The 26,454-nt window shown below is 44.9% G+C and overlaps 1 protein-coding gene and 1 long non-coding RNA gene across 2 annotated transcripts in view; one reads left to right on the forward strand and one right to left on the reverse strand.

Annotated features, from left to right (window-relative positions):
* LOC127184683 (uncharacterized) overlaps nt 1-26,454 on the forward strand; it is a 52,296-nt gene that overhangs the window by 9,839 nt on the left and 16,003 nt on the right. The gene's annotated exons all lie outside the window — the stretch shown is intronic.
* Rps4x (ribosomal protein S4 X-linked) lies at nt 19,367-23,159 on the reverse strand. Its single transcript, XM_051141026.1, has 7 exons — nt 23,080-23,159; nt 22,125-22,202; nt 21,681-21,861; nt 21,403-21,500; nt 20,406-20,577; nt 19,855-20,012; nt 19,367-19,550 (listed from the first exon to the last, which is right to left on the reverse strand). Exons 1-7 carry the CDS (start codon nt 23,080-23,082, stop codon nt 19,449-19,451), a joined length of 792 nt encoding a protein of 263 aa, XP_050996983.1. The 5' UTR covers nt 23,083-23,159; the 3' UTR covers nt 19,367-19,448.

A 26,454-nucleotide genomic window follows, 5' to 3' on the forward strand; every position in this document is an offset into this window, starting at 1 on the left:
ATAGTCAAGGCAACAACAAGGTGACCAGGGACACGGTGCCAGGAGGTGAATTGGACAAAGCGCCAGCCTAGAAACCGCAGGATGCGATGCCTCCTCCAAATGCGCCTAATTTATTATTAGTCATCCTGAAAGTTCTTAAGAATAATAAAACAATGGGGAACTTTTTCAATGAATTACAGCAAAAGGGGGCAGTTGAAAAATCTCCTCAATTAAATGAAGGGTCTTTATCAAAGGTGGAGCCCATTCGAGGAAAAAGTAACTCGGATAAGAGTGAAAGTAAAAACAGAATTTTAATTCCTACCATACAAAACTCCATATGGCGTGGCATATGTATTGAAGGGCAGTCTCTGGTGTTCTCCTAGATACAGAGGACACTATGGATTGGATACTACACCTTGTCCACCTCTCTCCTATACAGGAATGTGTGAGGAAGGGGATGATAGATGGGTAGTCATCAATGGGAAAAAGGTGTCAGACATTGACTAACAGCAAAAAGTTAATTTTACAGAGGACTGTCTCTGGCTCAACCTGAGAATGTAATATCTGCCTGTGGCAAGTTAATGTCTTAGAAATAATGATGTTATTACTATGTACTTTGTACTGTGTAGTCTATATGCCTGAGTGCTTCACTTGACCCACTTGAATCTACTCCATGGAAAACGTAACCACAACGCACTCCCTGTTTCAAAATGTGTACAAAAGTCTAGTCTGATTGCCTGCAAAATACACTCAGATTCAAACTGCCTCTCTATTTGTCTCTGTCACCGCCGAATCCTTGCCCACCAAATCTTCCAGGACCCTTGTCCCAGGGGCACCCCATACCTGACTAGGATGCTCTGTGGCAGTCTTGTCCAGTCCAGTGGTTTGCGTATCATAGTCCAGAATAGAAGACATCTGCTGTTGTGCCCGAATCTTCCGAGACCTTGATGGAATGATTTGGGGACTCTGTTTATTACAATAAGTTTATACATGTTAAATGCCATATTCAGCAGATCTTTGACAGATTTGAGGCCTACTATATTTGAGTTAAGCAATCTTTATCTGTAGTTATCTGCTCTAAGCAACATCTTGCAAACATGTTATATATACAGTGCTCTGCCTGCATGTACACCCGCAGGCCAGAAGAGGGCATCAGATCTCATTATAGATGGTTGTGAGCCACCATGTAGTTGCTGGGAATTGAACTCAGGACCTCTGGAGGAGCAGTCAGCGCCTTTAACCTCTGAGCCATCTCTCCAGCCCCCATAACATTGATTTTTAGTATGACTAAAAATATATTCTTGAATATGTTAAAGGATTTGATCATTTATAATATCTTAACAATTAAAGAATAGGACTTTAGGTTTTTATCTTTGTTAAGTTGAGGTCTTCCCCCCCTCCAAGACAAGGTTTCTCTGTGTAGCCCTAGCTGTCCTGGACTAACTTTGTAGACGAAGCTGGACTCGAACTCACAGAGATTCTCCTGCTTCTGCTTCCCAAGTGCTGGGATTACAAGTGTGCACCACCACGCCTGACAAAGTTGAGGTCTTAAAAATCATAAAAATAGTCCATAAACAGAGAACAGTTTCCTGTATGATTTAGTCTATAAAGATTCCATAGCTTATAAAAGTCTAAAGCGATATTATAGATTAGTAAAAACAAGGGTAAATATATTTCTGAGAATGTTTTTTAAGCTATTGAGAATGATAATTAAATTCCTAAAGTGTAAACAAATGGATGTTCACAGAATTAATATATTTCAATATAGTAATACAGCAGAACATTATAGAACAATTTACAAACCATGTTTGGGGGCTGGAGAGATGGCTCAGTGGTTAAGATCACTGACTGCTCTCCCAAAGGACCCGGGTTCAAATGCCAGCACCCACATGGCAGCTAACAACTGTCTGTAACTCCAATATCTGACACCCTCACACAGACATAGATGTAGGCAAAACACCAATACACATACAATTAAAAAAAAAACATACAAAAACCGTGTTTGAATTCACTAGCCAGGAAGACTGTAGTTGAATCCAGAGCATATGGTGACAGGAGGAACAGTATTTACTTATTTGTCTAGGAATTAGTAAAGACATAGGTAAATTAGCTTGTTTGTCTGAATAGACCTTTATTATCTTGAAATAAAGCATATAAAATATTTTATGCTTAATTTTCTCTACATTTTTATTAAATATTTTACATATGTAGTTATATTATTATACATAAATACAATAAACCACCTACAGCAAGAAGAACCACAAAACAATCAAGAATTATATATATGTGACATTCATGGTGTTTTGGCTATTTATATTTGGCAGCCTTAAAGAAAACATCTTTCCTATCTTGGTGAGTCTAAAATTCTGATTGTAAATCATAATTTTATTCCTTCTCATGTCTCTGATGGGGTTGAAGACCAGATAGTTTAGTTTTATAATTAAGCTTAGTTGTTTAGTGGTTAAGATGTTTTTAGGTCTAGATAGATGTTTTAAGTTGATAATGACGAGATATATAAAAATATTTTGAGCCAAGGTTGAGTTGAATATGTAGCATATTGTAAAAATATAACCTTGAAAACAGAAAATCAGAGACTAGGTAAAGCTTAATCCTGCATTTAATTGCATCAGCAGACGTGTAAAAGACAAAAGTTGTATCTGGAGTTTAGCAATGATTTGAACAGGGCTAGCAGCCCTTAGTAAAGATGGCAGGCACAGCCATGATTTTCTCAAAACAAAGATGGCGGCTAGTCATCATGTGCTTGCCCTCAACCAAGATGGTGACCGGACAACAGCTCCACCCTCTTTATCCCAAACCCAAAATGCCAACTCACCAAGTGTTGTGAGCTACCTGTAGTGGGCTGATTTTAAAAGGGCCAGAGGGCCCTGCCATGGCTTCTAGCTGCTGCCACCACTTCTGTTGCATTTGAGGTTGCTACCGCTGTGCTGCAGCCAGAGCCATGGCGGGAGCTGGAGCTGCAGTAGCCGCTGTCAGAGCTGCAGTAGCCGCTGTCACCAGCACCTGCTGCATGAGTGTGGGTAGGTGGGACCTGGAACCTCCTGTGCCGAGTGCAGCTGTGGGAAGTGGAGGAAAGCTGGAGCCAGAGCTACATGGGAGGATCTCTAAGTAGAATTTAGAATTAAATTTACCTCAGCAGTGTTGAAAACCGAAGCCATCACTGCCACCAAGCTCTGGCAGGGCAGGGCAATGGTGACAGCAGCAGTTTAAAACCAAGTTTTGGAGCGTGAGAAAAAGGCATAGGAAAGTAAAGTTTTTATGTTCCCCAATTGCCTTGGCAGTGTGACTTGGGGACTTCATTCCCATGGGATGATGAAGAGATGAATGCATCCCAGAGGGCTCCCAGGACTAGAAACGAGCTGGCACACGCTGGTCAAATGTGTCGTCACACTTGTTTGCCAGTGGCCAGGGCCGACACCTGGGTGGCATGATTTCACCTGATTCCAGGATTTTGAGTGTTGGAGAAAGGGGGAAAGAAACCTGTACAGGTAGGAGAAAGAAGTCTTACCTAGGGAAGGTATCCTGGTGGAGGTCAACAGAAATAGCCAGCCGTTGCCATTTATACTGACCAGGAAGGGAAAACCTGGATGGAGGTGCCGTTAGCAATAGGTTGAACAGGAGGCAAATTGTTGCAGGCAGTGTAGCAGACTACAGAGTGCCTCAGCAATACTGGAAAAGCCCTTCCCAGTATGGGAATGTTAACTATGTGCCACACCCCATATATGGTATAATACTTATTGTAGAAGCATGGGGAGAGAAAGGGAGGGAGGGAGGAAGGGGGCAGGCGTGGTGGCGCATGCCTGTAATCCCAGCACTCGGGAAGCAGAGGCAGGCAGATCTCTGTGAGTTCGAGGCCAGCCTGGTCTACAGAGGGAGTCCAGGATAGGCAGTACTACAAGAGAAACCCTGTCTCGAAAAACAAATGAGAAAGAGAGACAGAGACACCTCCCCTTGGTGGGGAGGCCTAAGGGCACTCAAAAAAAAGAATAAGCAGGCTACCAAGATGAGACTTGATAACCTATGACCTTGTCCTTTTTATCCTGTGCCCCTGGTGGCTGAAGCAGGTGATGACATCAGAGGTCCCTAAGCAACCTGGGGGCAGGTCGCTTCTATGCCAATAGTCTTACTCTGGTGTGATGGTTGTGTTGTCCCAACACACAGGAGACTGAAGTAAGAGAGTTGTGAGTTCAAAGCCATCCTGGACTACAAAGCCTCCTTAGTGTTCTGGTACACAGTGCTTGCAGCAAGACAATATGGATCCTGCTGTCTTGCTTTCAGAAATCTCTGACAAGGCTCTCAGATTTGGAGGATGGAGAAGTTGGAGATGAAAGGGTTATTTTTCCAGCTCCTTGAAGAGAACAAAACTGAAATTAAGCTTAAGGTCTGGATCTGGCTAAGCGATTAGCACAGTCTTACCTATTCATTAACTGGTTCTCCTTGACTAAAAGAGCTGCCTTTGAATTCTAGTGAGTCATTGCAGGCAATAAAGCAGCACTTCTTTGTCAATACTCTCTGCTTCAAATTTGTCACTAATTCCAGCTGGCCTCATCCCAGCAGATCTGAACGACTGGAAGGCAGAGTGAATAGAATTTGATCAGTGGCTTGCCCCCGCAGGATGAGCCTGAGGTTATCTCTGTGGGCCTTGCCCTGAAAAGGAGTCCCAGTGGTGATGAATTTTGTACCGGAGCTAAGAGAGCTAGCAGGGGCCTTGCTCCTGCTGTGTGACAATGGCAGGCTGTGGCGAGACCAGAGGCGGAGAGAAGCAAAGAAGGCTGCTCCAGGGAAATGGCTGTCTATTGTAATGCTAGCAGGCCTTTGTTTTGCAGTTTACAGACTTATCCGGACATCAGCAAAGAAACTGGGGCGGGTGAGGTGTCAACAAGGTGCAATGGCCTCCCCTGCTTCCAGAGTCCTTGATTCTGCAGGTGATTTAATTTAGTAGCACCACAGCCCCTGGATCTCTCCAGTACTCACTGAGCCCAGGCAGCTGCTGCATTGGTTCCCTGACAGGCCAGAGATGCCCGCAAGCCATTATGCCAATGAACCTGTGGGAGACTTAGCCCTTAGGAAAACAACTTCCAGTTTACTAGCTGTAATCACCGCCCCCAGGAAATAGCCTGTGCCCAGACAGGTGACAAGTGGGCCCCGGGGGAAGGGAAAGAACTTAGAGAGAGGAAAGCAGGCATACTAAGCAAGTGGCCCTGCCAGGGTTAGGGCGTCAGGGAGGGGCGGGTGTGAAACAGACACTAAAGAGGGCCCTGTCCTGTTTGTCTGGAAACTGGAATGTTCTTCTGGACAAGCCTAGCAAAGTGTTTCAGTCATTACATACTGGGCTCCTTTGGTAGTGGGCACTTTGCTTGGTCCTGGGAATGCAGAGCCAGGGCATGTCAGTTCCTGTCCATGGAACGACCCAGAGCTTCCTGAAAGACTGACTGGAGAGAAAGATCCAGTCAGAAGTGCTATCATTCATTCAGTCGATTATTTACTTGGTTTCGGTTTGGAATTTTGTCTTTTAAAAAGGTTCTCCCTAGCTGGGCCATAATGGCAGACGTTTTTAATCTCAGCACTTGGGGGTAAAAGCAGGTGGGTCTCTTTTTATATATGAGAATGAGATAAGAAGATATATAAGGCAGTAAAATAATAAGGTACCAGATGCCAGACATTATATTATAGAGGTTTATTAAATGAGCATGGAGGGGAGAAGGAATGACGGAAGAGTACCCCAGAGAGAGACAGAGACAGAGGCAGAAACAGGAAGAGAGGGGAGAGAGAGGTAGAGAATAGAGAGAGAGGCCATGAGGAGGGTTTGACCTTTTACATGGCCCTGGGCAGGGTCACACCCCCGTGGCGGGTAAGCAGTGACATCACAGGTAGGCGGACTGAAGCAGAATCCTAACATCTCTGAATTCAAGGCCAGCCTGGTGTACAAATTGAGACAGGAGATACTTAGAATAAACATCACAGTGCAATGTTGAGATTGATCCAAAGAGTCCGGTAGAGAAATCAGCATTTGAATGAACAAGGGTAAACTGTACACAGTCCACAAGAACATTATCCCAACACCTTAATAATATGCTCCCAATTATCTCTCCATAGCCTCACCTCCCCCACCCCACCCCACCCTTCAGTTTTATTTACTTGTTAAAGACTCCTCAGACCTTCTCATTTTCTGCTCTCTTCTTGGAACACTTTTTTTTCCAATATCCACTTATTCTTCCCATACCTTTTTGTCTTGCTACCCCACCCCAGACTAGTGAAGATGGCCAGCATGTGGGTCCCATGTACAAGCTCTTCTTCATAGAGTATCTCCCATACCATATTGTAATCATTTACTTGTTGGGCCCTTGGAATTACGGTCATCAGTTTGATAAGGAGTTGGCTAGCCTGCTTTGTTTTCTTTAGATGGGATATTGCTGTGTTAGCTAGCTAGATTAATTGCAAACTCCTCGATTCAAGGAATCCTCCTGCCTCAACTTCCAGAGTAGCTGGGACTACAGATATGTACTGCTGTAGCAGCTAAGAATTCTTTTCCACCATCTTCAAGCTCTAAGCACTCTGCTGGGCCCATAGTCCCATAAGGGTTAGCTAAGTGAACAGGAGATCCACCTGGTAGTAAGCAGTGCTCTTCCTTAGTTCACCTCCCTTCAAAGTGTCCTAGGCCCCAAGGCAGGCGTCTTTGAAGCCAAAAGTAAGACAAAGTGAGACTAAACAAAGGTGGATGGGTTAACTACCTGGTCACTCTTAGAACTTCCAGTATCTGTCCAAATGTTATATATAATTGTGTGTAAAACAGGATCACAAGTAGCCAAACAAGTAGCCAAGGTTGGCCTCAAACTTTTTTGTTTTTTGTGCCCCCACCCCCCAACACAGTGTCTCTGTGTTAGCCTTGGCTGTTCTGGACTTGCTTTGTAGACCAGGCTGGCCTCAAACTCACAGCAATCCACCCGCCACTGCCTCCCGAGTGCTGGGATTAAAGGCGTGTGCCACCAAACCCGCTTGTTTTGTTTTTTCCATACAGGGTTTCTCTGTGTGTGTGTAACCTTGGCTGTCCTGGACTTACTTTGTAGACCAGGCTGGTTTCGAACTCACAGCGATCCACCTGCCTCTGTCTCCTAGAGTGCTGGGATTAAAGGCGTGCACTACTGTGCCTGGCTGCCTTAAACATTTTAGGAAGCTGAGGATGAATTTGAAGGTCGATCCTCCTGCCTCGACCAAGTGCTAGGATTCTAGATGTACACCACCGTACCCAAGTTTCTATGGTGCCATGGATCAAATGCAGGACCTCATGCATGCTAGGCAAACGCTACCAGTGAGACATTCCCAACCCCCACCCCAGAGGTATTTCTGTCCTTGAGTTTATACCCCTCTCACTCTTAGTGAAAGAGTGGACATTTTTTTTTATCTGTAAAAAGGATTTCTTGTAGGGGTCTTCTTGGAGATTCTGAGGTAAAACACACCAATGCTTTGTAAGCTGCAGAGGGCTGCGTGTAGTACTTACTGGTAATCAAACAGAAAATGTGTCCTTTAGCTCACTTCTCTTCAAACTCCCATGCAAACACAGGCTGTCCTGTTTTTACGATAGTGTCACTCGCAATCTGGTTACAATTGATTGACATTATCACTTTCTTTATATCTGGCAGGTTCCCAGCCTGCAGCAACATGCTGATCACCACAGAGATGAAAAAAAGCACCCCTGTCTCAGGGTATCATATTTACAAACAACCCTTAAAGTGGATTAATTTGCAGATGGTTAAGCTCATCCTTTCAATTCTGATTCGATTAGTTCCAATTTCCGAGGGTGACATTTTCCGACTTTGTCCCCTTAAGCACAAGCAAAAACTATGGCTTTCTGGTTTTGTTTTCAGCAGCTGGAAAGCACTGGCAGCACAGGGAGGAAAACATACAGATGGAAGGGAAGACTTCTGGGGGAAATGCGGGATGTGCCTCTCATTCGTTCACTCACAAACTCCTCTGCTCAGATCCAGCGTGCCAGTGAGTGAACTGGTGCTTGGGATAGAGCTGTGGACAACATTGGTCTTATGGACCTCACAGTCACTCATGGGAGACAGACTGTTTTGGGAGTTCGCCTTTGTTAAATTGTTTTTGTTTTTGGTGTTTTGTTTTGTTGTTTGTTTGTTTTTCAAGACAGGGTCTCTCTGTGTAGCCTTGACTGTCCTGGACTCACTTTGTAGACCAGGCTGGCCTTGAACTCACAGAGATCCACCTGCCTCTGTCTCCCAAGTGCTGGAATTAAAGACCTGCGCCACCTGGTGCTTTTGTTAAATTTTTTTAAAGATGTATTTATTTATTGTTTATACATAATATTCTGCCTGAATGTACACCTCCATGCCAGAAGAAGGCACCAGATCTCATTGTAGATAGTTGTGAGCCATTATGTGGTTGCTGGGAATTGAACTCCAATACCTTTGGAAGACTAGCCAGTGCTCTTAACCTCTGAGACATCTTTCCAGCCCTTGTTAAATATTTTTAAACAAAGTCTTATGTAGCCTAGCCTGGCCTTGGCCTCTCTAAGTTGCTAAGGTTGGTCTTGAACTCCTGATCTTCCTGCCTTCATCTCTCAAGTGCTAGGATTACTGGCATGTACCACCCAGCTAAACAGACAATTGTTATTGTGGGGCAAAAATCCATGACGGAAGAGCAGGAAACAGTGTGTATGGCTCCTCATTTCCAGAGATTTGCCAGAGTAAGCAGCATCTCAGTTGAAATCTGAAGGATGCTTGAGTCAGCTGGAAATAAAGTTAAGGGAAGTGGGCAAGCAGGAGAGCATAATGAAGGGAGAAGGGAACTCGGTGAACATTGAAGCCTACAGGAAAATTAGGAGCCAGGTGTGATGGTATCCACTTTGAAATCCCAGAACCTGGAAGCCAGAGAGGCAGGAGGACAAGTTCAGTGTCATCCTGAGCTACATAGTGAGAGCCTGACCAATAAAGGGAAAAAAAAAAGAAAAAGAAAAAAGAAAAAAGAAAGGAAGGGAGAGTGTTGGGCTGGGCGTGGTGGCAGACATTGAGAAGTCACTCAGCCCAGCAAGGTGGTGCACACCTTTGATCCCAGCACTCGAGAGGCAGAGGCAGGCGAATCGCTATGAGTTCAAGGTCAGCCTGGTCTACAAAGTGAGTCCAGGACAGCCAAGGCTACACAGAGAGACCTTGTCTCAAAAAGAACCAAAAAAAAAAAAAAAAAAAGGGAAAGTCTTAGGCGTGGTGGTAGTGCCCACTTTTAATCATAGCGCTCAGGAGACAGAGGCCTGTGCATCACTATGAGCCTTCTGCACATCACATTCTAGGCTAGCCAGAGCTACAAGTAGAGACTCTGTCCCAAAATATAAAAAGAAAGAAAGGAAGGAAAATGTAAAAGAAGGGGGTGAAATAAGTAAAAGAAGAAAAGTCAAAGACTACAGGAATAGAAGCATCATGGAAGCAGGATGGAGGAGGAAAATGATGAGTTCTGTTGATGGTATGCTGAATCTTAGTTGTTTGGGGACCATTCAAGAGGAGATGTCACTGGGCATGGATGGAGCACACCTTTGATCCTAGCACTTGGGAGGCAGAGGCAGGTGGCTCTCTGTGAGTTCCAGGACAGCCAGGGCCACACACAGAGAAACCCTGTCTCAAAACACAACAAAACAAAAATGAACAGGATATATTCATGTGTTAGGTGACTATGTGGACTTGAAATCAAGATAGAGGTTGCATGGAGGCTGGAGAAATGATTCAATGGCACCCACAGAGCAATTAAACAACAACTGGCCAGGTGGGGTGGCGCATGTCTTTAATCCCAGCACTCGGGAGACAGAAGCAGGCAGATCACTGTGAGTTCGAGGCCAGCTTGGTCTACAAAGCAAGTCTAGGACAGCCAAGGCTACACAGAGAAACCCTGTCTTGAAACAAAACAAAAACCCAACTGTAACGACATTTCCAGGGGATCTGATGCCTTCTTCTGGCCCCCACGTGTAAAAGGAACATTTATTCTCCTGGCTCAGTAGTTGTCTGGGAGGCTCACTACCTCCTTCTGCTAACCTAGACCTGGTCTTGGAAGCTTCTAGCCTTCATACATTCTAACCTAGGCCTAGAGTGTTTTCAGCCTCTGAGACTTGGTGCTTAATAAGCTTGCCCTTACTTGTTCTTTCTGAGCTCTGGGCTGGCTGGTTCAACTCAGCTGTTCTGGCTCAAACTCCTCTCCCAGCTGACTTATTCTATCTGGCTTCTTTAGGCCTGGAATTGCTCTGTTAGGCCTCAAACTAACTCGGTAATCTGCTCTAATCTTCTGGCTTCTTCTCATTTTCTGTCTCATTCTGTCCTCACCTGAGTTCTCTCTGCAACCCATCTCTCTATTTCTGTCCTGGTAAAACTGCCTCTTAAGTAGCTTCCCTTTCCTCTCTCTTCTCTTGACAGTTGGGCGTGTCCTATTCTGTCAAATCTTCTCTGATTCGTCACCTTTTCTGCCACTCAATTAGACATCACTTTCAAATACAGGTGCTTTCTTCTACAAACTAACTTTACCTACATTTGGGAGTAAAGACATGTACCACCACGCCTGGACCTAAGCTTTTCTTTGAAAAAATATTTATTTACTTATTTTTTATTATGATATATGCAGTATTCTGCCTGCATGCCAGAAGAGGGCACCAGATCTCATTGTAAGTGGTTATGGGTCACCATGTGGTTGCTGGGAATTGAACTCAGGACCTTGGGAAGAACAATGGTCTTAACCTCTTAGCCATCTCTCCAGCCCCTAAGCTTTTCTTTACCAGATACTTGCTCTATACCAGGCTGGCCTTGAACTCAGACCTGCTTGCCTTTGTCTCCTGGATTAAAGGCATGTTTGTATTCCAGCTGGATCACACAGACCTAAGAGGTCTTTAGATGTGATCTCTTGCCCAAACAGCCATGTTCTGAATTGACATTTCTCTATACCCACCGGCTCCTATATACACATTGTGAGCATATATTCATACACTTACATACAAGTACATAAATAAAGCATTAAAGTAATCATCTTTATCATTTTTTTAAAGAAAGAAGATGTGATAGTGAGCAATGACTTCAAAGTCGGGCCCTCCTGTATAGTCAGCCCTGGATAATGTAGCTTAGGAGCACTGCCAGGAGCCTTGCAAGAAGACCAAGGCATTTGCACTTGTCTTTGTAGTCAATGCTTTTGAACCGAGAGGTGTTTAAGAGCAAGTAACGGGATTCCAACTTAGTTCCAGGGATGGGGCCATAATGTAGGAGAGAGACTGGGTTGGGGTCAGATGAAGTAGCTGTCTCCAGAGCTCTACTGAGCCAGGGAAAGGAGAAAGGCCCTCCTGAAAGTTACTGAGGTAGTACACTGGTCAGAAGCAAGACAGGCTGCTGGGCCTTGTAGCATGAGACAGTGCAGTGTACCGTGACAGGCTTGTACAGATGGGCAGAGACAACTGTTCAGTTTTCAGGTATGGTGACGTGTGTGCTTTTAACCTCAACACATAGGACAAAGAGGCAGGGTCTTACTGTTTTTTAAAAAAAAAAATGGCAGTCACTGCTTTAGAAACAGCTATTATCAAAAATTGAAAATATTAGACTTAAAAAATTTTTAATATACAAATTCAAGATTAAATAAATTATGTTAAACACAAAAATATTAAATACTGGAAACCTATTTTCTGGAGTTGAGTGTGAGGCTCAGTGGCATAGCATGTGCTTAATATGAAGGAGGCCCTCGGCTCAGTCCCTAATACTGGAAAAAAACAAAACAAAAAACCATCCCAAACCAACAAAATTAAATACAAACAAACAAACCCTCCTCACTTCATTTTTGTATTGCTACATTTTACTATTATCTGTGCCTCCAAGGTTACTTGCACCTGTTATACCTGCGTGGAACCACAAGGGATCTCTTCCCAACGCCCTGTTTAATGAAATCACATATGTAACTGTCAAACATTATAAATCAGGGCTTGGCTAATTATTTAGAACAGTGGTTCTCAACCTGTGGGTTACAGCCACTTTAGGAGTTGAATGACCCTTTCATAGGAGTAGCATATCAGATATCCTGCATATCAGTAGCAAAATTAGTTTAAAGTGGCAATGAAAATAATGCTATGGGTTGGAGGAGGGGGTCACCACAACATGAGCAAGTGTATTAAAGGGGCCACAGCATTAGGAAGATTGAAAAACTGCTGATCTAGAAGGAAATGGAGACGTTAAAAATGCAGATTAGGCCGGTGGTGGCGAATGCCTGTAATCTCAGCACCTGGGAGGCAGAGGCAGCGGGATCACTGTGAGTTTGAGGCCAACCTGGTCTACAAAGCAAGTCTGGGACAGCCAAGGCTACACAGAGAAACCCTGTCTCAAAAATAAACTAACTAAACAACAAAATAATAAGTGTATTTATTTTGTAACCATTACTGCAAATGTACAGAAAATTAAGGAAACATTTATACAGGGTTAACAATTGATACAGTAAAGTTGTTTATATCACTGAAAATGTGTGAAGTTCTAACATTTGTATCTTTGTTGTTCTACATTCCTGTTCTTTTTGTTTGAGACAGGCTGGCTCAGAGTCTGCCTGTCTCCGCCTCCTGAGAGCAGGAATGATAGTGCTAGCCAGCAAGCCAAGCTTTTATTTTGTTAATGCAAAAAACACGAACCAATACACTAGCTGAAACTAACCTTCGTTTTTATTTATTTTTGTTTTCTGAGACAAAGTTTCCACTATACCTAGGGGGAGTCAGGTACTTCCTTTTTCTTTCTTTCCTTTCTTTCTTTCTTTTTGTTTGTTTGTTTTTGTTTTTTTGTTTTCCGAGACAGGGTTTCTCTGTGCAGCCTTGGCTGTCCTGCACTCACTCTGTAGACCAAGCTGGCCTTGAACTCAAGCGATCTGGCTGCTTCTGCCTCCCGAGTGCTGGGATTAAAGACATGTGCCACCACTGCCCCGCTTTTTCTTTTTTTCTTTTTTTTTTGGAGACAAGGTTTCTTTGTGTAGCCCTGGCTATCCTTGAACTTGCTCTGTAGACCAGGCTGGCCTCAAACTCACAGAGATCTGCCTGCCTCTGCTGGGATTAAAGGCGTGTGCCACCACCGCCTTGTTTATTTCACTTTTTCATTCAAGTTCAATGCTGGGAACCCATATAGTGGAAAGAGAGCCAACTCCTGTGAATGGTCCTCCAACTTCCACATGCTTGCTGAGGCACATGGGCACACACATAATAAATAAATGTAAAAATGTTCAAAAAACGAGTTTAGCAAAAATCAATGAAAGCATCCTGAAAAAGCTGGGCCTCATGATGTAGGTTTATAATCAAAGTAACTCAACAGCTTGAGTAAGAATTGCCAGCTGGGCCACGTGTGGTGGCGCCCTCCTTTAATACCAGCACTCGGGAGGCAGAGGCAGGCAGATCTCTGGGAGTTCAAGGCCAGCCTGGTCTACAAAGTGAGTCCAAGACAGCCAAGGCTACACAGAGAAACCCTGTCTCGAAAACCCTACTACCCCCCCCCCCAAAAAAAAGGAAGTAGGGCTGGCTGGGCATGGTGGTAAACACCTTTAATTCTAGCACTTGGCAGCCGGGTCTCTGCGAGTTTGAGCCCAGCCTGATCTACAAAGCGAGTCCAGGACAGGGCTTTGTGTAACAGGAAACACTGTCTCAAAAAAAAAAAAAAAAAAAAAAAGTAGGGCTGTTGTCGAGATAAACTTAACTGTGTGGGGTTTAGGCCTTTAGAAATGTTTAATGGCTGGGATGTGACAGTTTGGAACTTTGGATTAGAAAAGCTTACCAGTGCTGTAAACAGGTCTTAGTGGGACATTCTAGCAGGAGCTTGGAAGATATGAATGCTAAGGGAAACACAGATAGCAAAGGCCTGCTCCAGAAGGTTCCAGAAAAGAACAGAACTCTCAGGAACCTGCCTAGTGCATCACTTATGTAATATTTTGGCAAAAAAAAAAAAAAAAAAAAAAAAAAAAAAAACCCAACCCACCCTGGCTTTATTTTACCTGTGTCTTGAGAACCTGTGTGAAGTCTAATGTAAAGATAACAGAATGCTTTGTTTGGCAGAGGACATTTCAAAACAGGAGAGCTTTCAGGTTAGTGCACAGAAACTAGCTGTAATCGTTAAAGATTTAAAGAGACCAGTGCCACCGAAGAGAGACCACCCATGCTTTAGTAAGCCTAGCAAAGGTGTCCTGAGGACAACCCCCACCCAATCAGAGGCTCCATCTTGGGAGGATCCAAATTCATTTACAGGAAGAAAGCCCAAGTTGAAGGGTCTCCTTACTCCTTAAAGCAACTGTGTAGGAAACGGCTTCCCCAGAGCCTGCTTACACAAGCTGGAACAGCATCTGCTCTGTGGTCCTGTTTTTACTGACATGGAAGGAGCAAAATGGGGAGCTCATAGAGTCCTGCTTAGTGGTTTCAGAGACCAGCTGAAGCCAGGTGATGTGTGGGAATCCATAGGCAAAGATGCCCCGGAGGTGGCTGGGTGTGAAGCTGTGGAGGTGAGCCTAGATTGCAGTAGAGTCTAGGATGTTGGAGAGGCCAAGGCCATGCACTGAGGAGTAAAAGCCAGCCCAGGAAAGAATCTGGGTGTGGCAAGGGCAGCAGAGCTGGAGAGGGTGGGGCCACACAAGCCGTTTGGAGCCCAGCTAATTCTATTATAAGCCCTCAATGTTGGACATGTAGTTGTAGCACTTGGTGTCTCTTCCCTGCCAAATCTTGTTTTTGTTTGGTAATTATTTCTTTTCTTTTTTTCTTTCTTTTTTCTTTTTTGGTTTTTCCAGACAGGGTTTCTCTGTGTGGCTTTGGCTGTCCTGGACTTGCTTTGTAGACCAGACTGGCCTCGAACTCACAGAGATCCGCCTGCTTCTGCCTCCCGAGTGCTGGGATTAAAGGCGTGCACCACCACGCCTGGCTGGTAATTATTTCTTCCTATGCCCCGCTCTTCTGTTTTGGAATAGGAATTATTATTCTGGGCTATTATATGTTGGAAGTATGTAACATGTTTTTTATTTTATAGGAGTCACAGTAGAGGTATTTGGACAGTAAAATTTTTTCATTCATTCTTTTGGTGTGTGCATGGCTGCACATATGGAGGTCTGAGTCAGTTCTATCCCACCACCTTGCTCTGAGTTCCAGGCATTGAACTCAGGACATCAGTCTTGCACAGGAAGCACTTTCACCTGCTGAGCCATCTCCCACCCTGAGAGACTGGACTTTGAAACTTTTGGAATTGTTAAAGGTTATAGGACTTTTAAAGTTGGAATGAGGGGCTGGAGAGATGGCTCAGAGGTTAAGAGCACTGCCTATTCTTCCAAAGGTCCTGAGTTCAATTCCCAGCAACCACAGGCTACAATGAAATCTGCTGCCTTCTTCTGGCCTGCAGGTGTACATGCAGACAGAACACTGTACCCTAAATAAATAAATCTTGCTTTTAAAAGTTGGAATGAATTTTATATTATAGTGCGGTCATAGCCCTGTGAAAGGTTTTGGATTAAAAGTGATGTCTTTCAAACAGGGCATGGTGGCACACACCTATAATCCCATTACTTGGGGAGGCAGAGGCAGACAGACCTCTGTGAGTTCCAGGCCAGCCTGGTCTACAAAGCGAGTCTAGGACAGCCAAGGCTACACAGAGAAACCCTGTCTCAGAAGAAAACAAAGTGATGTGCTTGGATACCAAGTTGATGGGGTAGACTTGTGATGGTGTTAATCTACTTTGTAGTATCTAGAATCTGAGAGATGGGTCTCTGGGCATGCCTGTGAGGGACTGTCTTGATTGCTTTCATTGAAGTGGGACGATTCACCCACTTAAACAGTTCCCTAAAAGTATGGGTGGAGAAAGAGAGCCGAGCAGGAAGCAGCGGATGCATTCATCCCTCCTAGTTTCCCACTGTGGGTGTGATATGGCCAGCTGCCTCCAGCTTCTTGAGTTCCCTGCCATGATGGACTGTATGTACCTTGAACTCCAAGCTAAAAGAAACCTTGTGTCCTTTATTTGCTTTTGTCACAGCATTTTATCACCTTAACAAACAAAGAAACTGAGATACTGCTACAGAGTGTGTCTAAGGTCAGTATGAACACTTTTGGACAATTTATGGAGGCCTTGTCTCAAAATAAGGAAGAAAAAGAAGTCTGGAACCTGGGAGTATAGTTCAGTCATATTTGGGCTGGGGGATATAGGTCAGTTAGTTGGTAGAATCCTGGCCTAGCATGCACAAAGCCCCGGATTCAGTTCCAATCATCATATGTACTGGGTATGGTGGTGTGTATCTACAATCCCAGCACCTCGGTGGTGGAAGCAAGATCAACTGTATAGCGAGCTGGAGCCCAGCATGAGCTACATGTGACTGTATGGGGGGGGGGGGGGGCTTGGGGGAGAGAACACAAGTGTGAGTGAGCTGGGGATACACCTCAGCAGTAGCCGCCTTGTCTAGCATTGCTTGCTATGAGTATGTGTGTTTACCTACATGTATGTATGTGTCCCACAACCAAGTGAACTGCCATGTGGGTGCTGGCAACCGAACCTGTGTTCACTCCAAGAGCAGTAAAGTGCTTAATTATTTATTTTTTTGACAGGGTAGCTCTGGCCTGGAATTCATTATGTGGGTCAAGCTGGCTGTGAACTCATAGGGGTCCTTCCCTGTCTGCCTCTGCTGGCATGTATTCTTAACTGCTGAGTCTTATCTCCAGCCTTGAGTGTTCTTTTAATCTTTCTTTTCTTTGTCTGTTTCCTTTTTGGCAGTACTGGAGCTTGAGCCCAGGACCTCATGCATACTGGGCTCATGGTATTTAGTAGCATGCTGTTTTATGATTCTGGGTAATGGCAGCGAGCCCAGTTTCCATTCAGCCATATGATCTCCAGAGGAAGCAGCCAGTACTCTGTAAAGAGTTCTGTGCTGAACTCTAGTAGCTTATAGGTTAATGTTATGTATTTACTTGAGGGTTTTTGAAGCAGGGTTGCATGTAACCCAGAGGGGCCTCAGGCTGTGTAGCTAAAGATGCCCTTCAACTCCTAAGCCTGACAGAAGCGCCTAAGGCTATGTAGCTAAAGATGCCCTTGAACTCCTAAACCTGTCTCCAGTTCCCGAGGGTTGGGATACCGAGGGTTGGGATAACGGGTGTGACACCACTTCTGTTTGTTTTGTTTTTCGAGGTAAGCGTTTCTCTGTATAGGCTTGGCTGTCCTAGACTCAGTTTTTAGACCAGGCTGGCCTCAAACTCACAGCGATCCACCAGGGTGGCTTAAATCATAAATGCCCTGCTTCCTTGTCTAAGGACACGTAGCATAGGGTTTGTTTACTAAGGCCTCTTCCCCTATGGCACTTGAAAGTTTTCTCATGGTAGCCTGAACCCGCTTCAGACCTCAGCTGTGCAGCCAGTATTAATAAGAGGTGTTTTTGTTTGTTTTGTTGCCTGAAGAGAATTCCATCTTCAAAGCTACATCAAACTTTCACAAACATTTCCCACATGGAGGATAGCTGCTTCAAGTTTCCTAGGTGGGCCTGGTGGCACATACCTGTACTATCAGATATGCAAAGGCTAAGTAAGACAGGAGGATCGAGGGACAAAGAGAGGGAGACATAGTAAAAGGAGCGTGGGATAGATAGGAAGGCAGTCAGGTGTAGTGGTTGACCCCTGTAGTGCCAGCTATCCTGGCCAGCCTCTGAAAACTGCAAACACCAGTGTACTAACTTACCAATCGGAGCCCATGTAGAATGGTAACAAGCAGAAATGGAGCGTGCGCTTTCCTAGGTGACTTGTATCTGACACTCTGACCTTTTTGGTGTTTGAGAAGGTGCCAAATATACCATCTCCCAGCACACCAGTGTAAAGTGCTGTTGATGTAAAGCCACAGCTCTAACCTCAAAGAGCCTAAGAGGCACTTTATTCTGGATCCAATGGACAACAGCCGAGGAATTCGGGTTTCCCCAATACCATTTCCAAGTGATAACAGTTCCATGAATCAAGACACTTAAGTCCTCCTTTAGTTAACCATCCACTTCCCAAGATGACTTGCAGCTAGAGGGTTGGCAGGTAAGGCTCCATTATCATCAGCACAAGACTAGCCTGTATTTCCACATCCATTTCCTACTTCCTTAGGTTACTTAATATAAAACTGCTTTATGCCGGGCATGGTGGCACACACCTTTAATCCCAGCACTTGGGCGGCAGAGGCAGGCGGATTGCTGTGAGTTTGAGGCCAGCCTGGTCTACAAAGTGAGTCCAGGATGGCCAAGGCTACACAGAAACCCTGTCTCGAAAAACCAAAAACCAGCCGGGCGTGGTGGCGCACGCCTTTAATCCCAGCACTCGGGAGGCAGAGGCAGGCGGATCGCTGTGAGTTTGAGGCCAGCCTGGTCTACAAAGTGAGTCCAGGATGGCCAAGGCTACACAGAAACCCTGTCTCGAAAAACCAAAAACCAGCCGGGCGTGGTGGTGCACGCCTTTAATCCCAGCACTCGGGAGGCAGGCGGATCGCTGTGAGTTCGAGGCCAGCCTGGTCTACAAAGCGAGTCCATGATGGCCAAGGCTACACAGAGAAACCCTGTCTCGAAAAACCAAAAAAAAAAAGAAAAGAAAAACCAAAAAAAAACCTGCTTTGTAGCCATGCTGGTGATAGTAGGGCTTCCCTTAAAGTCCCAGCTCTTAATGCAGGCAGATCTGCTCTACAGGGTGAGTTCCAGGACAGCCAAGGCTATACAAAGAAACCCTGTCTTGAAAAACCAACAATAAAAAACCCTACTTCCCAGTAGACTTAGCAACTGCTCCTCAAATCCTACTGCTGACAGGGGTATAAAGCTGCTGCTGCAGGGACAGAAGCCTCACTGGATAAATTCCTGTTTGTTTTGGTCTCTTATCTCAGGGACATTTGTCAGCTCCACTGTTGACGTGTGCTTTCTTTAGAAATCACACCAGAAGGCCCCAAGAGACCGATAAACTTAAAGCTGCTGCTTAAGACTGGGTGGCTGCTCGGTAATATATATCTGGGAAAAACAGGCTGATTGTGTTCATGACTGCATTTATGGCCTTAGTGCCTGGAAACTTTCACTCTATATATACATAGTTGGGGGGCAGGAAGAAACCATTTTATTCTAAAAGGCAAAAGGTGCTAGGTGCTCAGCTTCTTAAGTCCACACCAGCCAGGGCCATACACTCAACCCAAGCTCAGTGCTAGATGGCCATCTATTCAAGTGAATATACACACCAAGGTCCTGGGTAAGAGCGTCAGTATCACACACATGTGGCTAATCTGACTCACTCAGTAGGACTCATTAGAAGCACCCAGACTTGCTAGGCATTAGATCTCAATCAGCCTCAGAATGATTATTCAGATTTTAAACCACCAAGTTCTGTTTGAACAAACTGACACAAAAACACAAGTAGTTTCATCATGCTGTTTAATCTAGCATGTTGCCATGAGAGGCTTGAAAGCATTTCCCCAGCATGTCTCCTAGAGACCACTTCACCCACTGCTCTGTTTGGCAGCTAGCCTCTTGTCTCTCTCTTCAGCAATGGTGAGGCGGATTCCTTTTCCTCGGGGAAGAGAAATCCATGGTTTGTTGCCCTAAGGGGGGGGGGATGAAAACTCCATTAGTAGGATAGCACAGGACACAAGTGTCATGTTCCTATTGCTGTGGCTATTTTACTCAATCACAATACCCAACCCCACCTGATTTGCGGGATAGTAGGCATACTTAAGGAATGCCTAGGAAAAACACCCTCAAACCACTCACTTAAGATGCACCCCATTACTAGCACTGCTCAGGAATCAGTGATAGATAGGGCGCCTTGGTTTTATGGCAAAGATGCCCGGCACTGTCTACTCTCCATGTTTTTATGGACTGCTGGGAAGGGAGACCCAGACTTACCTTGCCAATAACAAAAATGTTGGAAAGCCGAGTGGCAAAGCTGTTGCCGTTGGCATCTTTCACATGAACCACATCAAAAGAACCGGGATGTCTCTCTCTGTTGGTGATCACACCAATTCTTCCCAAGTTAGCACCTCCAGTCACCATGCACATATTCCCTAGGCAGGAAGAAACAAGGTGTCAAGCAAAGCACACTGCAACCCAATCACCCACTGAACTTGCACCAGGTCCCAGGCTCAATCACCAGCAGCTGCAACCCCTACCCCAAACAAAAGCCAATCTAATTTCTATTGTTCTGTAGCTTCAAGATCTGCCCCCAACCCCCAATTACAGCTAGTGTAAAAAACCTCTCCTCCCAAGGCAGTTCTGTTGCTATGGCGATACTCCAGAGATCATGTTGCCTATAATTTTGTTGTGCTGGAGATTGAGCCCAGGACCCTGAGTAACCCTGAGTATACCCGGTAGGCACTCAATCACCAGGTTATACTTACAGTTCTCTTTTATTTAGACTAGTGAAACCGAAACATTTCCCGGGGACACAGGCGGCTTACCAGTGTCAAACTTGATGAAGTCGGTTATTTTGCCCGTCTCCAAATCAATCTGAATGGTGTCATTCACCTTGATGAGGGGATCAGGGTAGCGAATGGTGCGAGCATCATGGGTCACCAAATGTGGGATTCCCTTTGTGCCCACAAAGATCTTCCTCACTTTGCACAACTTGTACTAGAAGTATAAAGGGTTAAAGACGTTAAGCTAGCTCACATATACCTCATTACTGTTGTTTTTAGGTCACGTCACTGGCTTCAAAAACCCACAACTGTATATTCTGCTCCAAACTAATTATATTAGGAGCTTGTCTATCAACAATTATTCTACCAGGCATTTCAATTTGCTGCACTACTTGATAAGCTTAAAAGAAATCAAATTACTAGACGCCACTGGGCATGTCCTCTAGCTTGCTGATAACGGGCAACATGCAAGGAAACTGAAGCCACACCTATTGAATTAACCTTCATTTATAGCCAATTAAGTCAAGAAGCCCTAAACGTATGTGAAAAACCATCTAAAATCAAATTAAGCAAAGACAGTAATATAAAAAAAGCCCACCTCAAACCAATGCCCTAAATATTGTCAGTCTCTAACCCACCTAAAGTAAAGCTAGACCTACAAATGGAGCTGTGGCAACAGGACTAGATGGAGTCAAGACCCTTTCTACTCCCTTATGTTCAAAGAAATACTTCAAGATTAACCCCAAGAAATGATTCTCCCTGTTTCCAAGACACCAGAAGCCACTGCTCTGACTGCCACAAAAAAAAAGCTCAAAGACACCTAGCAACAGACCTTACAGAGACTAGAGGGACTGGGGACCTAGGCCAGTGACAGCATGTGCTCACCATGTGAGAAATGGGCTGAGTACCCAGCACCAAAAGTCAAGGCACACACTAGGACTCACTAAGCTGCTAACTCCTTTCCAGGCAGTTTGAATGAATTCCCACTGCTCTATCTCACCATGATCTAACTTAGAGAACAAGACCTAGCCGCACTTACCTTGGCCTCCTCAGGTGTAATACGATGAACAGCAAAGCGCCCCTTGGTGTCATAGATCAGCCGGAAGTTCTCTCCAGTCTTGTCAATGCTGATGACATCTGATATCAAAGAATAAGGCAACCAGTGACCTCACTACCTCACTGTTGAACTGGGGGTGGGGGAGCACCATTTTTATTATGGTTCCACATATAATGTAAAGTAAATGGGAATTTGGTTTTGAGAGGCTATCACCATAACATTTAAGCAAAAATACCAAGTCTTTCTTTTTAATCACTGACCCATAAACCCAGCAGGGTAGGTGATATCCGTCCTGACTTTGCCGTCAATCTTAATGAAGCGCTGCATGCAAATCTTTTTTACTTCATCTCCAGTCAGGGCATACTTAAGTCTGTTCCTTAGGAAAATGATCAGAGGCAGACATTCCCTCAGCTTGTGAGGACCAGTGGATGGACGAGGAGCCTGTTGAAAGTGTTAAAAAGTTTACACAAGGGGCAACGTTTAGAAACTTAAAATTCTGCAGCATTTTCTCCTCCAAAGGATGGTCTGCTACTTCGAGACCAGAGTTTGTGTATCCACTTAAGTGTACTATGTAACACGGGGAGTAAATTAAACATATGTATCAAAGTTGAGGGATACCGGTCTTTAAGAGAGACAAAGATCCGCCGCATTCAGCCCTGTGAATAAACACGCTAAATGTCCACCTTTTACAACACAATACTTACAAACACGCCAGTCAATTTATCCAGCATCCAATGTTTTGGAGCCGCTACCCGTTTCAGATGTTTCTTGGGACCACGAGCCTGAAGGAAGTTTTAAAGGCAATACTGTTAAATTGTTTCAGGTCTTTTCAAGAAAGCCTACCTATGTAAATTCTTCAATGAACCTACTTTTGTGTTCTCCTGGTCAACAAATGTGGGCAGTATTCAAACCAAGGGTTCAAGTAGAAAAGGCAGATAAGCATTACCAAGCTATACCCAGTGTTACAGTTACACTGCTTAAAAGTGTGCCTGCTCACAAAAAATTAGGTTCTTTCTACGGCACCATGCTTGTGAATTGCCCAGCGACTCGGATCCTAGACACACCGGCAGACAGCAACATAAAGTCGCCCAGGACCTTATCTCAACTGTCAATCAAAAAAGTGTAGTATTAGCACACAGCTATCTGTTTCTGGTACAAAAATCAAATCTAACCTAGACACTACCACGTGCACTGCTCCTTTGTATACTAAAGGTCTGCTACCGACTTTCACATTCGAGAGCGGAAGAAGCCTTTTTTAATGCTTTGTATATCTGCTACACAATGTAAAGTCTGTGTGCCAAAAAGACAAATGGACAAGCTAGTACCCATTCTTCACGCAGACCTGGCGCCCACCTGCCCCGGGCTTCGGTTTGCACCGCCAGTTACTCGCAGCTCCTGCCCAGTACAAAAAGCACTTCTCCCAGGGGTAGGAGGATGATGTGTGATCGAGCCCAAGGCCTTGCCCTCTGCGGCAGACTTTCCAATCTAGCTCTAGCCAGTAATCTCTCTCGCCATGGAGCCCATCTCCGCCAGCCTGCAGTAGCGCTTCCTCCGTTTCCACCCTGTAGTCAGTCGCGAGAACCCTGATACCCGGGCCAGCCTCGGTCAGGGAGGATGGAAGCCGATGCAACCCAAGAGCTCGCTATACCCCTGCCTTACCATGGCTGCGCTGGGAACGGAAAGAGACTCGCCTTCTTCCGGCGAATGAAGAAATTAGGGTCGGAGGCTGCGCGCGCCGGAGCCTGAGATGCTCCGCCCAGCTTTAGCCTTACACAGCGGGCGGGTACTCTCTCTTGCCATCTGCTGGTTGGAGGTCAGAGGTCCCAAGCTGGGAAACCGAGGCTGAGACTCTCCCAAAAATTCTTGGGGTTTTCCCCAAGTCCTTCCTCGTCTATGTGCTGAGTGCCTTCCCAAGCTGAGTGGTGAGAGCTGGAGATGCTCAGACCAACCGTTCCAGACATCTGCCGGCAAGGAGAGTGCTCCTAGCGATGGTTGGGTGATAAAAAGATACATTTTAACACTTGATACGTTTCTTATACATGGTTGCTTTCATTTTCCAGAGCCGGTTAGTCAGTCTCATACTAAGAGGGTCAAAAACACTTCTTTTTGGTTTTGTGAAGATTGCTGAGGTAATGGAACATCCAGGGTGAGAGGGTAGGATCTTTGCTTGAACCTGGCACTCTGTTCCTGTATACAACACATTTGGCGTTTGTAGTACTGTAAGGGAAGAGAGGGAACATTAGAGAGCGTCTGGTTACCTAGCCAGCATAGGTCTGCGTTATTCTACTTTCCTACTGTGAAGCTGTCCTTCATTCTCCGTTTCCTACTCTGAAGGAACAGAGCCCTCTCAGTTATCTGTGGTTTTTCCCAAGTGGATGAACTCCACCCATCCTAAAGCTCAAAGATCCAATCCTTTTAGACTATTATGAAGGGGAAATTCTCTCCTCTCCTCTCATCTCCTTTTTTTCTCATATGTGTGTGCAATTATGTAAATATATATAATTTATTGGCATTAATGCATGCTGGGGGAGGAATCACACATATATGAAATACACACACACACACACACACACACACACCTTGAGACAGAGCCTCATTATATAACCCAGGCTAACCTCAAATCGATAATTCTGTTATAACCTGCTGAGAGTTGGGTATATAGGCACACACCCCTAAAGTCTATATAGTTAGTGGGTTTTGTTTTTCTCTTTCGGGGGGGGGGGGGAGGTTATTGTTGTTTTGGAGACAGATAATCTCTAAAGCTAGCTTTTAACTTTTGGACTCAAGCAATCTTCCTACCTCAGTCTACCAAGTGCTGGAGACTACGAGCAAGCAGACTATATCTATTTATATTTAATTTTTGAGACAGGATCTTCTAGGTAGGCTAGGCTGCCTCATCTTCCCAAGTGCTGGAATTATAGGCATGTACCACTATGGCCAGCCTATAGCTTTATTTATATTTATATTTATTTATTTATTTATTTTTTGGTTTTCGAGACAGGGTTTCTCTGTGTAGCCTTGGCCATCCTGGACTCACTTTGTAGACCAGGCTGGCCTCGAACTCACAGCGATCCATGCCTGCCTCTGCCTCCCGAGTGCTGGGATTAAAGGCGTGCGCCACCACGCCCGGCTTATAGCTTTATTTTTAATTGATAGATAGCAATTGTAGATATTTACAGTACAATTTACTGGCCAGTATTACATAGCTATGCATGTCTATAATGTTTAATAATCAGCTTAGAGCAACTGCCACATCTTCACCTCAGACCTTTATAACTTTGTGTTGGAAGCATTCAGTATCCTCTCTACTACCTATTTTGAAGCATTTAACCAAATATTTTCTTTTTTCTTTTTTTTTAAAGCCAAGTATTTTCAACCATCACTACTCCACTGCGCACCCATTAACCGTCCTCTTTCCATCCTTCCCAGGTTTCTATTAACCACTATTCTGATTAGCTGGGTGTTGAAACTAGGCCCTCTACAGGAACAACAAGTTCTCCTAACAGCTGAGACATCACTCCAGCCCCTCTATTTTATTTAAAAGGAAATAATGTTGTATTGATTCTCTGACAACTTCCTGCATATGTATGATGTATTTTAGCCATATTTACACACTTCCATTCCCCTTTGCTACCCCGCTCCTGCTTCCTCTGGAGCCTTTCTCTTCCCAGCATGCCCCCTTTGTACTTGAATGTACTGGGTGTTTCGTTTGTTTGTTTTGTTTTATTTTATTTTATTTTTGTTTTTTGAGACAGGGTTTCTCTGTGTGTAGTCTTGGCTGTCCTGCAACTCGCCTGCCTCTGCCTCTAAGTGCTGGGATTAAAGGCATGTGCCACCACGCCTGGCTAGTTGTTTTGTTTTAAGGCTGAGGCTCACTATATAGCCCTGGATGGCCTGGAACTCACTACAACCTGTCTGCATTTGCCTCCTGAGTGTTATGATTAAAGGCCATTTTTTTTCCAGACAGGTTTTCTATGTGCAGTCTTGGCTGTCCTGGCACTCTCTTTGTAGGCCAGGCTGGCCTTGAATTCACAGAGATCCACTTGGCTGGACCTCCCAAGTTCTGGGATTAAAGGTGTGCCCACCACCACACCTGGTTTACTGTTTGTTTGTTTGTTTGTTTTGGTTTTTCGAGACAGGGTTTCTCTGTGTAGCCTTGGCTGTCCTGGAACTCACTTTGTAGACCAGGCTGGCCTCGAATTTACAGAGATGTGCCTGCCTCTGCCTCCCAGAGTGCTGGGATTACAGGCCTGTCCCACTACGCCTGGCTCTTTCTTTTTAAAAATAACTCACTGAAGTAGGTGAGAGTAATGACACAGAGCTACATAGTGAGACCAAAGGGGGGGGGGACTCCATAAAACCCAAACAAACAAAATTATATTCGTTTGTTTGAACTTCAATTTTGTTTGCATGTGCTTGGGTGTGAGGTTGTTTACTGGGCCATGGGAAACTTAACAGTGACTACATCTCTGAAAGAAAATGGCTCTTCAGTAGCCATTAACAGCCTAACAGCTGAAAGCTCTCCAACAAAGGATGGGGCCTCACAAGCTCCTCCCTCTTCCATGCTGGAATGTTAATGACTGGCTCTTTCACGGGTCTTGTGGCGGAAACTACTGACGCTGAATTCACTGGCCATGTTGTGTCCAGAAGTCAGCATTCCTTCCCATCCTTTGGCTCTTAAACTTCCGTCCCTTAACACCTGCGTTCCATTACCTTGGGAACTCGGTGTGTGTGTGTGTGTCTGTCTGTCTGTCTGTGTTAGGGAGGCTGGCTCTTTCAACACTGCCTGTGGACCCCATGATTCCTCAGCTTGGAACTGCCATCAACACCCCGACTGTCTACATGGAATCACCTCCTCATTTTTAGAGGTGCCTACAGCTCAGCCTCCCGCAGGCTCTGAGAGCTGCCAGGCTGCTTGGGTCCTACTGAGACCGGGCTGTTTGGTTTCTAGCCTGGACTGAGGTACCTACTTAGCATATCAAAGTGTACCTGGCTAGCAGGTTCTGGCTGAATCCCTCAGTCCCTATCTGTTAG

This window comes from Acomys russatus, chromosome X, assembly GCF_903995435.1.
Source record: "Acomys russatus chromosome X, mAcoRus1.1, whole genome shotgun sequence".
Lineage (NCBI taxonomy): Eukaryota > Metazoa > Chordata > Mammalia > Rodentia > Muridae > Acomys > Acomys russatus.